Below are 18,201 nucleotides of genomic sequence, written 5' to 3'. Positions count from 1 at the left end.
AGAAAGTACAATTTTACACTACGATGTACAAAATTGAAAATTGATTCAAAATCGAGTAGAAATTAGGGAAATCATGAAATTTCATGACTACTTTTTTTTCTCTTTTTTTTAAACAAAATCATTTCTTGAACAGTCAAAATAAATATGCAAATGACGTGATGATGTCATCGCCTAACAACTTGTCATATTTCTTGTACATAAAATCTTGAAATTTCCATTGTTGTTTTTTTTTTCAACGCAATAATACTGTTGTGCCCATTCATCTCAGATCTGAATATCTCTTGCTGATAATTATCTTGAAGTGGACACACTATGAATAACAATAGCCCTATGTTTTAATGGTAGAAGAATTGAATTTTCGTCAGTTATTTTGTATGCGATAGAAAAAAAATATGCGAGGTGATGGTGACATCAGCTTACTCATTATACCATTTTAGAACTGATTTACTAAAAAAAGAAAAAATCTTGTTAATCCTATTTTTACAACAAAAAAAAAAATAATCTCTGTGCTTACATATTTTTTGATCAAGTTAATTCTAGTCAAGAATTGTCCTAAAAGATTGCAACTGCATTGTATTAGCACAGCATACTACCAAAATATCCTTACAAGAAAAACGGCAAGAGAAGAATAGGCCTGGGCCTATGGTCCCAATGTCAATGTGTGAAGGGGAAGGTGGTTTGCAAAAGTTGTCTCTTGGGTTTATATGATTTAGGCCTTCGAAATGAAAGTAACCATTCCTTTGATTTCACACCCATTTTGTATTTTCACCACAAGTAATATAATTTTCTGTTTGTATTACTAGTATGTTGAATTGCCAAACTGATAATATAAGATGATGATGATCATATTAACATAATAATAATAATAATAATAATGATAATAATAATAATGATAATAATGATAATAATTAATTAATTAATTGATAAAAATAACAAAATAGAGGCAACCTCACAGCTAGAGAAATTAATATTAATTTAATGACGTCTGAACCCATTCTGATTTTGCTCGTCAGGAACTACGATAGTACAGCCTGCAAGCAGGCCCACTCCGCGGGTAACACGTAAACTTTACTGCACTGCACTGGTCTAGACTGTAGTGGGGAAATAAGACGAGAGGGAGCGTGTTCTCACCGCATTGTGGCACCGTCCTTTTCCATATTTTGAAAACTATTAGTAATTGAATCAGTGAGGAGAGGGTTTCTGATCACTTTCCTACCGAATTCTGTGGTCTGTTTATGTTATTTTACAAGCATAGACGTCATATGCTGGCCCTCCATCGAAAGAGTTAAGGTAAGTCCCACATATGTCAACTGGTGTAAGTCGACACCAAGCATCGCACATTTTCATTTCTGAATTAATTTTTCAGTAGGCCTACTCAGAGTAAATCCCAATTAATACATCCTAGTATGGCTTTGTAAGTGAGCTTAAGGGATTGGATTAGGGGGCCGAAATCAATTTACTTCCTACCTGAACATTGTCTGTTCGGGCATGAAATTGCTTGTTGAAGTTTTCTAAATAAATTTAGATTTAATTTACAAAGACTTCTTCTTTTCTTTTCTATTTTTAAAGAACAATCATGACCTAAATTTAATTGAATGTAAGATACATCGTTATTTAAGCAATTGTATTGATTTTATTCATCTTTTTTTTTTTGGGGGGGGGGGATCGAATTAATTGAAGAACTTAAGAAGCTAACATTAAAAAGCTAGTTTAAGGTGCATTGTACTTTGTACTGTACTACAGGTACCGGTAGTACATGTAATATTTCTCTTTGTAGGGTCTAAATGTCATTAGATTGTTATTTTCTCACAATAGAATGTAACTGTAATGTTGTTTTACAGAATGTAAATAAAAGCAAATCCATTTTGAATCTCGGTTGCCCGATCAGGCCACCAAAAGATAAATGTGGTGGCCCGACGTCAATTTGTAGTGACCTCCAGCCACCGGGCAACCGCTAATATCGAGCCCTATACTGGTGAGCTGATTATCGGAGTAATGTGACTCTTTTTCTTGTTTATTCTTCATTCATATTTTCTTCCATAGTATCTGGCGGTGATGACTCAAGCACGCACCCTAATCCTTGTCGTCTGTGTGGTTGGAGAATTCCTTGGCTTTGCCATCTTTCTGAAGGGCTTTTTCCCACTCACGACAGCCCGCTATGGCCATGCCACATTCAAGCACCTCCCTCCCGAGCCAACTGCCAAAGCTGCCGATAACTGGTCGAGAAAGGAGCTTGACAGTAATGATATTGGGGATGACTTCCTGAGACCTGACGTCGACCTCAACGAGGATGAGCAGACTGATGCGGGGGCGGAGGAAAATGCAGAGATGGCCCCGCCCATTCCGCCCAAGTTTGGCCAACTTGTCATCATGCTGATTGACGGTTTCAGAGCAGACTTTGTTCTTGGGGATAGAGGTCCAACCCTGATGCCTTACACCAGGGAGTTGATTGACAAAGGGGAGACCAAGAGCTTTGTGGCAAAAGCTCATGTTCCCACTGTGACAATGCCAAGGATAAAGGTTGGTATCTTGTTTGTTACATGATGTAACTTGTTTGAATATCAACCCGTTGAGGATGGACTGATTTTGCTACAACATGCATTTCCCATAGACACCTGCCCAAGTATACTTGGGACTCGTCCTCAATGGGTTAAGTCTTTCAGACACGCAACTTATGAGAAAGCTTTCTTGATAATTACTTGGTATCTGTAAAAAATGCTTCCTGCCATTGAATACCTGTTTTTAACTTTTCCTGTTTTAGTCAAAGTCAGCAATAAAAACAATCTTGCTTCGACTAGGAAAATGAGTATAATTATTCATTGTGTTGATATGTTCTTGCTAGATGCTGGTTGAGATATATATATGTTACTACGGCACAGGAGCAATTGTAACTATAACACGAGTCCATGAATACTCTTTTTTTTTCATCATCACCTTGAGTGCTCCAAGTGGTAGTCCTTTGATGGCTTTATCAAATTTTTAGATTTTTATTTGGCTGACTATTATATAATGTGATATTCCTGCATTTTTTTATTTTGATGCACACATGTACAAATTCATATTGACAGGAGTATCGAAAGTCTGGCTAAAAGAATATGATGCATGGCGAGTGAGATAGATTGGCTGGCATGGCGTGTTCAAAGAACTACGCTGATTGGTACTTGCATATTTGTTCTCAGCCACACATGTTCTCCACTTCCATTTTTTTTTTTTGTATACGGTTTCTTTGTTTTTTCTAACAAGGCCATTACAACAGGAACAGTGCCAGGGTTCATTGACTTCGTCATCAACTTGGACTCCAAGGCGATCCACGAGGACAACATCCTCCTCCAGATGTACCTTAGCCAGAAGAGGATCCATCTCTATGGCGACGACACCTGGCTGCGTATGTTCCCGGGTCACTTCCACAAGTCTGACGGCACAACGTCCTTCTTTGTTACAGACTACACTGAGGTTAGTTTGTCAGACTACACATTATGAATGCATGCTGGAAATGTGAATATAAAATTCAAGAAAATGTTCACATTATTTCCATTGCCTTAGTTTTTGTTTTCATAGAGCAGAAAGAGAGTTTTCTCAATGCATAGTAGACATTGTGGGCATATTTAAGATTACAAAGTGCATGTGAGAAATAGATTGATTGATTGATCAATTGGAAACGAAGTGATTTCATTACATTAGTTACTGTCAACATGTTTAGAAGGTAATGATAAGGAAAAAAAATCCTTGTTCTTTCGTAGCTCTTAAACTAAGAAGACTACTACCTCGCATCAAAATATTTCTCTGATTTTCTGTCCTCATGCAATTTGTAGAAATGCATGTCTTTCTCTCATTTCATCTCATATATTTTCTGAATCCTTGAGGGATCTTCTTGTTGCTACGATATAAAAATTTTAAACCTACAATGTACCGTGGCAATTTTAATAGCATGATGACCACAAGCCCAAATGCCACAATGCTTTTACCAGACAGTTACCTTGTACCAGACAAGTAACAACTACCCGGCAGTATGAAATGGTCCTGTCCTCAACTTTTTTCTAATGTGAAGTGGGGCGCTGTTTCATTGTGGGCGAGATTCTTGACCTCCAATTGGAGGTCCCAAGTTCAAATCCCATCAAGTTCCTATGCATCCCTGGACAAGAAGTTTTCACCTATAATGCTCTCTTGACCCAAGTGTTTAAATCTATACCCGGCAATGCTGGGATTATAATAACGGCAGGGTCCTCTGGAAGAACAGTGGCAACACTGAAGAGGCTACCCTGGATAAAGAAGACTTTATTGTTATCATTATTATGAGTATCATTGTGATGCATTTGCTCTGATCACAGGTTGACAATAATGTGACCAGGAATGTGGAACCGGCCCTTAAGAGTTCAGACTGGGACACCATCATCCTCCACTACCTTGGCCTGGACCACATCGGTCACCTGGGTGGACCTTACAGCCCACTGGTCCAGCCCAAGCTGAAGGAGATGGACCTGATAGTCAAGACCATCCACCAAACCCTTGTCCAGCAGGTTAGGAAATTTTACCCTTGTAAGTCCCCAAATAGATTTATTGAATGAATGGTATGTACTTTGGTACCATTAATAATAAATTAATAGTTGTCTGCACTTAGCTGCGATACATTGCAGTAGTTTTTCTCCGACATTGGTGTTGGGCGTCCGCGTGGAATCTTGCAAAACTGGCTGCCACAGAATTAAAATCATGTTACCATTTTCTAAAACAAGTAATGTCCATTACATGGTCGGACTTTTGTAGAATTATCCACCCACCATATCCTTTGAATAGTCCATAACACATTCGGCATCATCTTTACTATGAATTTTTGACTGTTCTGAAGTTATTGTCCGGTGGACGATTCTTATTTACTGATGCCCTTCATAATTCACATTGTATACTGATGTTTGTATGCAGAGAGGAAATATGAAACAGTCTGTCCACCGTGTACCAGAAAATATGACGTTGAGCCAGCTACAAGCAGCTGTTGCTTAACCCCTCTGAGTACTCTTGTATGTTTGGCAGGACTTGGACAACACCCTCCCCTCCCTGCTGGTCCTGTGTGGTGACCATGGAATGAGTGAGGGTGGTAGTCATGGAGGGGCCTCACAGGGGGAGGTCCTTACCCCTCTGGTCTTCATCAGCTCTGCCTACTCAGAGGGTCGAGGTATGATGTGTTCTCCTTTGCTGTGACCTCCAGGAAAATTAGCTTTGAAGCAAACAAATGAACAAAAGGAAGAATTGCTTTAATGTAAAAGCTTCATGGTTGACATTATAATTAAGAAGAAATTAATCTTTCATCTTTCTGGCACAATAAAAAACAGGAGTCATATCTTTTTTTTTCTCTCTTACATGTACCTTGTTGAGAACGAGCTGATTTGCCAAAATGCACATTTCCAAGAGACACCTGGCCATGTATACTCAGAATTAGTCTTCAAAGGGTGAAACACTGTAAATCTGTTGTGCCCTGCTCATCTTCAATTGCCTTTTTGTTTAATTTTCTGAACAAGGACTTTATTGTATCACTGGTAATAATCTGTTGTAGATACAGTAACAAATGAAGGTTTACAAACACAGTGATAGTAAAACTAACACTTTTGTGTCAATCATTTACACAGTGCAGCTACAGATTTCTAGGTCACTCTACTCATCAGCTGATATCTGGTTTGATGAATGTGTAGGAGAGTTTACAAAAATAACCATTTAAAGTGTAGCCATTAGTATTTGGCTGCACGACATATCCTGCCAAAACATCCCTGATTTACCTCTACCTCCAATATTTTACTAATTTGATCATTTCCCCTTTATATCAGGAATGCTAGAGGCGAATCTCCAAGTGCAGCAGATTGACTTTGCCCCAACCATCTCTCTCCTCCTGGGCCATCCCATCCCCCAGAACAGCCTGGGGTGCGTCATTCCGCAGGCCCTCGATGGCAGCCTGGCAATGCAAGAGCAGTTGAGGGCGCTGCAGCTGAACGGGTATCAGCTGATGGCTGTGCACCAGATAAATTCAGGCAGGGTTGATGAAGGTGAGAGGTCAGCAAATGGGCAAAGTAAACAAATGAAACAAACAAAATTAAAATTAACCCGTTCCTTATGGGAACCTGGTATACCAGGTTCCTGTGGGAGCAACTGATATACGGGAACCTGGTATACCAGGTTCCCAAGATAAAGACAAGAGTGCCTGCTTTTGTGGCCTAAATTCATGTTTTTTTGTGTGTGTGTTAAAATGCCGAGAAATGTTGGTTTGATAAAAAGATCAGAGTTCATTCTATCAGCATTTGTTCTCCTTCTGTTTGAAAAGTGCATATTCCACCGTATTATTACCTTTTTTTCTGATTTAGTTGGTGCTTGTTCTGCTGTAAACTCGTACGAACATGTACATAGCGATCACTGGCACATGTAGTTGACTGTGGAAAGGGGGATACAATGTACAGCTTGACTGCTTTCACACAGGTGGATTACCGACCTGTCTGCCTTTTCTGTCAATGGGCAAAAAGAATCTCGTTTGGAGGCATTAAAGGCACTCAGAGAATTGTGGAAGGAATGGGTTAAATGATGCAGCAATTCCCCCTGAAACCACTGTGTCACGCTAGTGAAGAATTAAAAGAAGACATAAGTGTTTTAAAAGAATACTGCAAGATGGAAAAGATCATTTTCTGTTTCACACGTTGAAACTAGCGTATTGTGAAAACAAGAAAAGTATCTGAAATGTTGTGATAACTAGAATGTTGGATGTTTGTTGCTTTTGCTTTCATGGCATTTTTTATTTGTCAACCAACCCTGAAATGTCAAAATTTAAAGTTTCATTTTCAACAACTCACTATGGATACTACTGAATAGTGTGGTCTACTGCAAAGGGAATCATGCATACAAAAACTTTGATGAGAAACATGATAGGTTATTAAATTAACGTGTGAGTACAATGCATTACTTTTCTCCCTCAAAGACGCCAAGCTACAGTTGATGCAGGCTGTCCGTCTGCACGCCAAGTGGCTGCAAGTAGAGACTGGTGTCACATCTCAGGTCCACCGTGACCTCGGGGAGAGAGCCGTGGAGCAGTATATGAAAGCACTACACACCATGCGAGATAGGATCATGGCATCACTCTCCCAGTATGATATGCATGCAATTATCTCTGGCATCCTACTACTGTGGGTGGTGAGTCCGCTTTCTGATTCTTTAGAGCTTACGGCAAAGTCTGCAAGCGATTAGTTTTCTTCACCTGGGAACTTTTTAGATACAGCATTCTGATCTTGTGTGAGCAGCAAAGCTTAAAAAAACCCCAGAAAGATGGCTTGCATTTGTTATAGATTTTTCGGGGGGGGGGGGGGGGGGGGGGGGGGGGGGGGGGGCGTGGTGTGGGTAGCCACTTGACACATGATTGCTAGCAGGTAAGACAATGGATTGCCCAACTGTGTTGTAAAATTATGCAGAGTGGCTTCTGTTTACATATGGATGAAAAAGAAATTTAAAAATTCCAAAATTGACTTTGTTACCATAAATTCAAGTTGTTTGTGGAGGAGGAATGGATTTAAAAATACTTACCCAAAACTCACCAACTCCTTTTCCTTTTGGACAGAATCTTTCAAATTTCTGTTATGTGAACAATGATGCACATTTACATTTCTAATTTGCTCAAAGATGCATGACTTGGTTATGGAAATAGAAAAAGGAGCTCTTCTCTGATGTAAATGTGTATTAAAATCTCTCATTCTCATTTCAGTTTTTATTTGCAATCTATTATTTCCTTTTGCTGTTTTTCTTTTCTTTTTTTATCTGTCAGGTTTTCTTTGTGTTGATCCTTGAAATGGCATCCTCCCAGGCCAATAGACCCAGCTCTCACCTCACCAATATGGCCGCCGTCTTCATGGTTTGTTGCCTGGTAACCGGGGTCGTCCAGGTCGGGCTGTGTGGTGGTGTGGGGGGCACCCACAGAGACGTACTGTGCTCGTCATCTGGAACTTCCATCTTTTTGCTGGTCGGCTTTGTGGCGACGTTTGGTTTTGTAGCCTCACTTTTAGTGTCCTCCCCGCCCACTGTCTACACCCACCTCATTGCCATGTGCAAGGTTTGTCATTCTCCATCTTCTCATTTGTGTTTTCTCAGAAGTCTGTTTCATTCTTAGAATTACATTAAGAGTAGTTAAGGTATCTCTTCATTCTCAATGTGATGGAGATACACAAAGGTCAAAGCAAACAAAAATTCACATTGTCTTTTTTGTAGTCTGTGGAACTCTCTACCAGTCCAGCTTCGGAATTGCAACAGCCTCAATACCTTCAAGTCTGAACTGAAGACTTATCTTTTCCAGCAACTTTGTGAATGATGTGTGACACTTTGTGAGAGCTGGGCGCCTTTGAATGTTTCTACAGATAAATGGCGCTATATAAATGCTGTCATCATCATCATCATTATTATAGTCTTCCCAATTTTCCGTTAATACGGATATTGTTGTTGTTGTTGTTGCTGTTTGTATTGGGCCTATAAATTATATGCATGTAATTACAATTGAGGTGTATGACCTTTCATAATACGGCGACAAATTATAGTAATTGTTGTGCAAAGACACAAGTAATGATGTAATGAGTACATGTTTGAACATTTGATAGAAACGAGGTCTCTGTTTGGGAAAGAAAATGTTTCCATAATTGTCTATTGGTTTCAAATTTGATGTTTCACTAATATGTCAATCTCCAATGGGAACAGTTAAAAACTTTTTTTCTTTTGGTGCATGCAAAGCAGTTAGCAAACTGAATGTGCCTACCCTGTATTTTTCTCAGAAAACATGAATGAATAAATGAATAAATATATCAAATGAAACCATAGCCATATATGTAAACGATTGTTCCTTTATGTTTCAAAATCTTCTGTCAGTACCCCACACAGACTGGCACGGAAATCTTTTTCATATTGGGGAGTGTGCTCCACACGTACAGCCTTGCATCCAGCAGTTTTGTGGAGGAGGAACACCAGACGTGGTACTTCCTGACTACTACCCTGATGCTTGGGGTTTGCGTGTCTGGCTGTATTTCCTGGCAGCCAAGTCTAGTTGGGGGTGCCCTGGCTTGTGCCGTCCTGCTGAGGTTACTGAGAGGTTGGAACCAAACAGGGGTGGAGTGGATCAATGAACCAGACATAGGGGACTGGTTTGTCAGGTTGGTTACTATTCTAAAGACAATATATTTCACAGAGATTATTTTAACAAATTTGGTGATTTTGTAGATTGAAATTCATTGATTGCTTCTTAGCAATAGTGACAAAGCAAGAAAATATTGCCTCCCATAATGGAAATGTAATGTGTATAGCCTTCAAGGTGAGAAATAGCTCAAGATTCTCTATAAACGGACAATAGCGTTTTCTTATATGAATATAATTGCAGTGGTTCTTGAATGCATATTCAGCCTCTTGTGACATTGTCTTAAGAGTCTGGAAATGTTTGTATGCTCACAAACATATATGGTGAATACAGTATTTGATTCTTTCAAGCCAGTGTTAACAGGAATCTGGCTTCATGTTAGGGTGCTGTGGTCTTGTGGTTTGCACATATCAATAAGGTCCTGGATTCAGTCCCTGCCACAGCAGTGCTGTTCTTGAGAAAGACATGTAATTTACGATGCTCATTTCTACCAAAATGTGTATGCGGTATGATACTGAATGGTATTCAGTGTGGTTGAGTCTAGCATGTGGCCACTTGGCTAGAATAAGGTGGAGTCGTGTGAGACATTATTGATGTATTGTAAAGCATTCTAAACCTGGTACACACTTCCTGTAAGGAACGGGTTAATGACACAAACTTGAAGAGCACAGCCCCAATCAGCATTCAACTGTTAGTTTTTTAACCCGTTGAGGACAGACCGATTTTGCTATTGCGTGCATTTCCCATAGACATCTGCCCGAGTATACTCGGGACTCGTCTTCAACAGATTAAATCAGATAATTTCTTAGGCATATTGACCATGGCGCGATTGTTTTAGAGAGGCAATTGTCCAGTCAGTAGCCATTCAAGCTGTGTTATTGTGAGATGGGAATTTGTTTTCCACAGAACGAGTTACACTGTAAGAGTGATTTTGACTCTATCTCACAGTATATTCATTTGCTTTGTTTATTCCAGGCCAGAGAACAAGATGTACCTAACTCTCCTCTTGGTGATATCACTGACTATCATCTACGTAATGACTGCTCTGGACAGGGGCAGACAACAGCCATTCCTGGCAGCATCGCTGGTGGGAACACTCCTCTACAGGAATGCTGTGGGCACAGTTGCCTTGCCCATCACTCTCCCATCGTCACCCAAGTAAGATCATGATTTTATATAACTCTGTATATTAATAAGCACTCCAGTGAGATATAAAGAGAGGTTTTAGCTGGTTTTTTTTTCCCCAGAGTTATCCCATATGATAAATCTCTCTGTTTACTAAAACAGTAAAGGAGTTAAATGCAAAAAACAAAATAAAAAAAACAACAATTGGATTTCTTTATTTGTGTGTTTGTGTATGAGTCACAGTATGACTTGATATAGTCAACTTCTGTTCCACATAACATTTTTGTGAGCAGAGTTGTAAAGAGTAGAATGAAGATATCTTAAAGTGTTCTTTACTACCCATAACATCAGATTTTACCATTAACTATGAGAGAAATACATGTACATGATCTTCATATGTAATAACAAAAATTAAGTGATTTAGTAATAAACGTTTAGCAGTAGATGTTGTGGTTGTATTCCAAAGAAACAAAAACTAGGTCCAGGGTCAGCAAACCCATAAACTCCTCAGAACTCAAAACAAGTAACAGGTGTTTCTGTGTCTAAATATATCTACATCCATGAACTTACCCTTTTGTCCCTCCTCAAAACTGTAAACAGGCAACAGGTGTTCTGTGTGTATGTGTTTGTGTAAAACAAAAGAAACAGATCCCCAGACCCTGCCATTGTTTCTTTTGATTTTTTTTTTTTCAAAAAAAAAAATCCCCAAACAATAGAAGTCACAGGTGTCTTCACCAAGTTATGATCTCTATCTAAAATTATGACCACAATTTCCATGCAGCTGCTAAGGAATCAACAGAAAATCAATACCTTACCTGTCCATCAAAGCCAAACACAATTAGATATTGATTTTCTTTTGTTCCTGCCAGTCAAACTGAGCTAAGAAATGAACATTGTTTTCTTGACATATTTGACAAACAAGTGTAAGCAGGCTTGTTTTTGTTTTGTTCTTTTTGTTTGATTTTACAACTACATGATTACATCTATATGGGATTCTGACAGACTTTCAAAACAAATCTACTAAGTTTGTCAACCTTTTAACCTCTTCAAAAGCAGGATCTCTTGCATGATCTCTTGAACTGATTCTTAACCCTAAAAAGACTGGGGGGGGGGCCTAAAAGGCCCCCCCCCCTCGACATTTCGCGCGATTACTCAGCAACACGCAATGCTCTCGCCGCGATGCTCTATGACTTTTTTCTTTCGAGTTTCCCGCACATTTTGACATGAAATTTGTGACGCCCGGGGGTACGGTTCTGAAGTTACATAACTTTTTGTACATGCATGTGAGACCGAAAATGGCTCAAAAATGTGATATTGTGTACAAAGTCAATACAAATTGAGTTTTATCACATGGTTCATATAAATATGCTTATTTTTACTCTCAATGGCTAAAATCAATTTGTTTTAGTAGTATTATGCTTCAAAAAGGGTCTGCCACAAATTTTGCTGAAAAAAACAACAAAAACAAAAGGTCAAAAAAACAGAGAAATACATAAGAAATTCATAAAACAATAAAATTAAAAAGAAATTAATTTTGATACCAAATTTTTTTTCAAGTACATTTGCTAAGAATGCTACAAAGAATATCTAGACCAAAAATGAGCACTTTTGGAGCTTTATTTACTGATTTAGATAAAAAAGTCTGATTTCTCGCATAAATTAGCATGATTAATCAAAATAAAATAAAAGAAGACTATTTTGGAAAATTAAAATATGCGATCTTGTAGATTACATCGCACACTACCATTGTGCAAATTTCCGCGGCGATCGCGCGATCCACGGCCGAGATCTTAAGGGGGGGCCCTTTAGGCCCCCCCCCCCCAGTCTTTCGAGCTACCAAAATAGCCCAGTCTTTTTAGGGTTAAGCAACATGATTTTACCTACTTTTGACACATTTATCCATTTCTGTGCAGACATGGATATGATCTGTATATATCATGTCATGCTGTAATGATAAATATGCTTAGCATTTTCAAACTTATCCCTTTATTCATCTGTGGTGTCAAGTACGTGTAGAACATACACTACTCAATATTCTTAGATTATTATTCTTATATTTGGCATTCATGATGCAATTTTTTCTGAATTCATCATATTTATATCCAAGTATTCGCGCATTTTGGAGCTTCTTTCACCTTCCACAAATTGAACATTGCTACCGTTAATATGAAATCATCCTTATTCTGTGTTTCTCACTTTAATTCACCCTGCAGTGGAATCTTAGAAGCATGGTTTACCTACGCTGTGATCATATTATCACTGGTGGTCAGTGTCGTAAACTGTGGTAGGATCTTTGTGTCGAGTCCCCTCGCCCCTCGGACACACGCTGACCGCCTGAGAGGGTTTCTTGACTCAGAAACCCCGCCCCCATCAGGGTTGGATGTTGCTAGTATTCCAACACTTCTCCTTGGCGATTTCCACATGGCCCTGACAATGCTTGCTGCCCTCATACTGCGGCCGCACAACAGTGCTGTACTGGCCATCTTGGTTCTACTGCAGTACGCTGTCCATTGTTACCTGTTGCCACGGTTACAGTGGAAATTGTGGGTGGTGACACTGCTGCATGTTTGGATGGGGCAAGCTGCTTTCTATGGACAGGTATGTCTTTGTCTCCATATTTGGCTATTTTGAATCTTCCATAGCTGTTGATGACTAAGTGGCGTATGTCACTCGAGCAATAATTGCTGATTTCACGGCTGTGTGTGTCAACTTAACATTGCGTAGTAGCAAAGTTGAAATGAAAGTGACCACCATGTAGATACTCTGATTAAAGTAAGCTTGCATTTTGAGTAAGAATGAAAAGCAAACATAAATACAAACAAAATTAATTATAACAAAATTGTAGTCAATTTACATTATTTGAAGAAGAGAGTACTGGATGTATAAAAAAAAAAAAAAAAAAAAAAAAGAAAGAAATTTAGCTTTGCGATCTGCCTTTTCCAGTGTTCTTTTTTTTTTCAGACACACTGAATAAATATTCCTGTGGGGTTTTTTTTTCCCCTTGTTCTGTGATTTTACCAGGGCAACCCTACTTGTTTATTATGTAAGTACAGAGTACTGGTATTAAAGAATAAACCCCTAGTTTTGTGATATGTTTTTTGTTTCCAGACAAACTGAATAAATCTTCCTGTGTTTGTTTTCTCCATGTTCCATAATCCTACCAGGGCAACTCTAATAATGCAGCCACCATGGATATATCAGCTGGATATGTTGGTCTGGAAGGCTATAACCTGATGTTGGCCAGTGGTCTCACTTTTATTGCTACCTACTCTGGTCCTCTGTTGTGGTTGATGAGGCTAGCTGTGTATGTGGTCACTCAACACCTAGATAGGTAAGGGTCACTCTCTATGCGTGCATCAGTGGTAATTCATTTCTCGGCAGAAACGTATTTGTCAGCAGAAGTGTATTTGTGTTTTAAATGTTGCAGGACACTTTTAGAGTTGTGGCTAAGTACAAAGTACCTAATATTCGCAGTAATTCTAGTTTTGTGGCTTCAAAACAATTGAAACTCTCTCGATTGTCCACTTTGGCACAGCCCCTTATGTGCCCTTGTACGAAGCCCTGGCTTGACGAAGGTGTTTTGTTGGCATTTTTGCCTTAATTCCCTCCCAACCATGGCAGTAATGTAAGGTAGACACACCAAGTTAAGTTAAAAAAATAAGAGAAAAATGAGATCGGGCTGGTATTTGCCAAATTCACAGTATGCTAATATATTTCTTCTCGCAATCCAAGTGCCATGTACAAGTGTGTATATCATTGCCAAGGTGGGAATTTGTTATTTGTGTGACTTGAAAAAAAAAAATGCTGATTGCTCTTTCTTTTGCTGCGTTTTTTAATTGCAAATGTAGCCATGCATGAAATTGTCTAACAATTTCCATTTCATGAAATTTGCTCACAACATGTGTAGCATCCTCATTAGTGTGTGAAGCAAAGTATGAATGAACACAAAGAAGTGTATGACAATGCTCTTGATTGGTGGGATAGACCAACAATAGGACTCTTTTTGTGTATGTGTCCATCTACAGACTGTCCAGTGCTGTGGAGGAATCATGTTTCACCCTGGCCTTGAGTAGGGCCCTTCCCGTGGCCTCCTACACCGTCCTAGCAACCGTCCAGCGATACCACCTGTTCGTCTGGAGTGTGTTCTCTCCAAAGCTCCTCTACGATGGCGTGCACACAAGCCTCGTGTGCGTCTCGATATTGGTGTCCGTTCTCTTCTGTACGTTACTGGAGAGAGTGGGGATACTGCGGACTTTCAAGAGTGACCTACATTCCAGATGAGAGTGACTGTAGAGGTGGTTGAAAGCCAAGATTAAGTGTCACATGGTGGTGGTTATTTAACCTGTTGAGGACAGACTGATTTTGCTATATAAACACACATTTCCCATAGACAATTGCCAGAGTATTCTCAGGTCTTGTCTTCTTCAACGGGTTGAAAAGAAACCACAAATACTGAAAACATTACTGTGTGTATGTGAGTGTATGTGTGTGTGGGGGGGTGTGTGAAACAGAGTTGCAATAATATGTTATAGAATGATCTGTTGACTTTCAGTGAATTCACCATGTTTTCATTCCAAATTTTACTACATTTATCCTTAATACAAAGAGTAATGTTGCAATAGTTCCTCATACTTGTTTATTTCACATTTCTTTTACAAATAATTTATTTATGCTTGGTTGGTTAGTGTTTACTTCCATCATGGTGGAGAAGAACAGAAACTTGGTTTTTTTTGTATTTCCTTTACCTATGGGGAACACAAAGGACCTTTGATCCTTTCCCCATCAGTATCAGTCAAAATTAATTTCTTGTTTTTATCCTTCTGACATTGCAACAATCTTGAAACCAAGACAGGATTTAATCACACAGAATCAGTAAGAATGATTTCACTCTCTTTCAGCATTCATTTATTTATCTAATTTCTGTCTGTTTGACATCCATTGCATGGAGAGTTGAGGTCAAATAGCATGATGTACAACTTGAGTGAAACCAGCTTGTGTTTCATTGCAACTCTCACAGTCCATTATAATTTATACAGTGCACTTCCATTATAACAAACACAGTCATAATGAAATTCTCCATACAACAAAGTAAAAACTAAGGTCCCAAAAGTATCATCTACAATGTATGTACTGTATAATGAAATTTTGATGTAAGGAAAGAAAACTGGCAGTCCCAAAGACTTTGTTGTAATGAGAGTGCTCTGTACTTGAAACCGCCATGAGATGGGACATTTGTGCAAATACAGCATGGCTGGTTGTACCATAACAAGGTCACACAACATTGAACATTCTAATGCCAGTTACATGATCGAACTATGAAGAGAAATCAGTAGTCACACTTGTCTTTCAGCACACTGTAAGTAATCAGTGGAAATACAGGTAATGATGTTGCTGTGCATAATATTCAGATAAAACTGCAACATAAAAGAAAGCAATTGTGAACTTTTAGTTTCTCAGTTTGTCCTACCAGAAAAATCAACTTAGTTCTATATTAGTTAGTTGCACATGCTTGGCTCAAATTATGTTTCACATTGATATTTAATACTTTGATTTCATGGGAAAGTTCGCCATTTAAGCTGTACCTCCAGAACTATTCTTTTTGTTTTACATCACTTTGATACACCACAACTTAAGCCAAATACTACAGTCACGTATTTTGTTTTTATTACAAGTCCTCTTACTTTATCACAAATAATTTCACATGTAGACAGCTGTATCACAAAAGCCAAGCTTTTGATATGTTCCTTGAATCTAAAGAGAGAAATAATTTGATGTTTTAATTTTAATTTTGGGTACACAGGATGCCACACTATGATGAATTGATTGATCATCTTGTTTATGATTTAAAATGAATTCAGAATAACAAATATATCTGTTTCAACAGCAGTATAATTATTGACTTATTGATTGATTTATCATTATGATTATTTTACAGTTGTGATGATTCAATGGCGGCAATCACTATTTGAATGGAATCATAGTTGAAATATTGACCAAACAATAATTCTTGTACACAATAAACCAATGGGAGAGTTGCAAAACCATGTCATCAGGTAATCTAACCTAATCTGTATATCACATGATGGTGGTACAGTATTACTGTTTCATACAAGCATATGAAAAGTTGTAATAATTTTGCACCTGTCTCATTCATTTGTTCCATTTAGTTAGAACTCTTACTGCTATGTTCATTTAAGTTCACTGCTTGTAAGAGGAGATCAACATGCCATGGAGTTAGCATGTAGTGTCACAGTACACCAAATTACTGCTCAACGGAATACATTATGTACGTAGCCTCTTTCCAGCCACAAAGCTAATTGGTCTTCTGTCCAAAGTAGCTTGCAGGTTTGGTTGTACATGTACCACTTAATAGCCAAGATGTCATCTTGGTTCTGACTCCTGTTATGTGATTGAGAGAATATTTGGACACATTCCAGTGTGCATTTCCTTTGAAATTTGATGTACATGTACAGCTGTAATTAAAATTCTGGGGACATGTGCACTTCAAAAATGGTGCTAGGCCTATTTAATAGTTTATGTATATTTTTGTTGATTTGCAGAGGTGCCTTGTAGAGTATGATTTAAATATTGCGCTTTATAAGTGAATTAAAGGCATTACTTCCAAATCGTGAGTCTGTTTTAAAAGTTGCCCTTTATTTACAATGTACTTCTGTACCTAACCCATTCCGTACGGGAACCTGGTGGCCTGTGTATTAAGTCTATGGGCATTTCAGAATTCAGTATGGAATGAGTTTATTTAAAAGAAATGAGACAAATGGTTGCACACTCCCGAGAACCCATCAATAAATTGTTTCGCTTTCCTTTGCCCAATAAAATGTGTGAATAAAAGGTCATATCCAGGTAGATGAAAGATACATTTTATATCCAACAACTCATGATGTCTCCAAAATTAGTACAGAAGAGTTCCACGCTTAGCACTGATTTGGGCAATACACATATATTTGTTGCACATACACAATATTTAATTGCATCTTCATACAAAATTTCGTCAAATAAGCACCAACGGATGTTTTATGGTCACAGGTGCAATATCTCTGTATGCTCTACATTTTGTCTATTCTTTTTCCCACTGCTACAAAAACAAACACTGAAAACTAGTTTACCTTGGCTGATGCTTGAACAAGGCAGAGTTCAGCTACTGCTTATAGTGACAACTTGTCTAAGGAAGCAAGGAACATACTTTAAAACGAGGAATGTTCGCATGCATTTTAATTTCACGAGCGCTAAAATTCGCAAAATTAAAATGCACGCGGAAGTTCTTGCCTGACACAATATGCATTGGATGCCAGTGGCAATTCATGAAAATTTCATGCTGCGAGAAAGGCCATCGGCTCCAATTCGCAAAATTTTCATGCTGCGAGTATATCGTGTTTTACAGTATCTTTGCCTTTGGTTGTTGCGATTGTGACAAAAGGGAGTAACACGCCTTGACTGATACATTTTAATTTACTCTGTACATGCACAGCATGCATTTTTTTGGCTAGCTCAAGTACGAATCTAAATGAATGATGTCAATGCACCCTGTGCCAAACTAACAAACATCCAATCATATCATTTCTCTCTTTCTGCTATTAGAACATATACATGTTTGAATTAAGCTTGTATCAAAGGGCTATGAACTCAGGATTATAAAATGATACCAAAGCAGACATACTCCACTAAGTGACGATGCTTATGACTGCTAAAATAAACCAAATGGACTATCTAGTAGAATGCTGCCGGGGATTTCCAGTGATTATGAGTTATGTGCCGCAATAAACCTTTAGCAGTCAAAACTGGAGCTCAGAAAAGGAGAACAACATTTGCAATGACTGTGTACTGCTAGACAAGCATGACCACTCATTGATGAATGGAGTGCCATTCTTTGAAAACTGTACTAATTATGGCATGACATAGATTTAGACATATAATTCCATAAC

At 38.5% G+C, this 18,201-nt stretch overlaps 1 protein-coding gene across 1 annotated transcript; it reads left to right on the top strand.

The window, feature by feature from the left end:
- The first annotated feature begins 2,313 nt into the window (after positions 1-2,313).
- Positions 2,314-14,542, top strand: LOC139710894 (GPI ethanolamine phosphate transferase 2-like). The gene is made up of 12 exons (XM_071622817.1): positions 2,314-2,520; positions 3,244-3,453; positions 4,329-4,517; positions 5,026-5,167; positions 5,814-6,029; positions 6,950-7,161; positions 7,787-8,071; positions 8,875-9,155; positions 10,112-10,294; positions 12,475-12,859; positions 13,426-13,592; positions 14,287-14,542. The coding sequence occupies exons 1-12, from the start codon at positions 2,329-2,331 to the stop codon at positions 14,540-14,542; spliced, it is 2,718 nt and encodes a 905-aa protein (XP_071478918.1). The 5' UTR covers positions 2,314-2,328.
- The last annotated feature ends 3,659 nt before the right edge of the window (positions 14,543-18,201 follow it).

This window comes from Diadema antillarum, unplaced genomic scaffold (assembly GCF_040938485.1).
Source record: "Diadema antillarum isolate AM-2024a unplaced genomic scaffold, OU_Dant_1.0 seq00001584_RagTag, whole genome shotgun sequence".
NCBI lineage: Eukaryota > Metazoa > Echinodermata > Echinoidea > Diadematoida > Diadematidae > Diadema > Diadema antillarum.
Note: the sequence above shows the minus strand (reverse complement) of the source record. Positions and strands in the feature narration are given on the sequence as shown.

What these genes read in the sequence shown, in the direction of transcription:
- LOC139710894 (XM_071622817.1), top strand. Translation starts at nt 2,329, where the DNA reads ATGGCCCCGCCCATTCCGCCCAAGTTTGGCCAACTTGTCATCATGCTG. An exon ending in TTGTTACAGACTACACTGAG is followed by an intron (nt 3,454 to 4,328) that starts GTTAGTTTGTCA and finishes CTCTGATCACAG; the next exon opens with GTTGACAATAATGTGACCAG. An exon ending in GTCACTCAACACCTAGATAG is followed by an intron (nt 13,593 to 14,286) that starts GTAAGGGTCACT and finishes GTCCATCTACAG; the next exon opens with ACTGTCCAGTGCTGTGGAGG.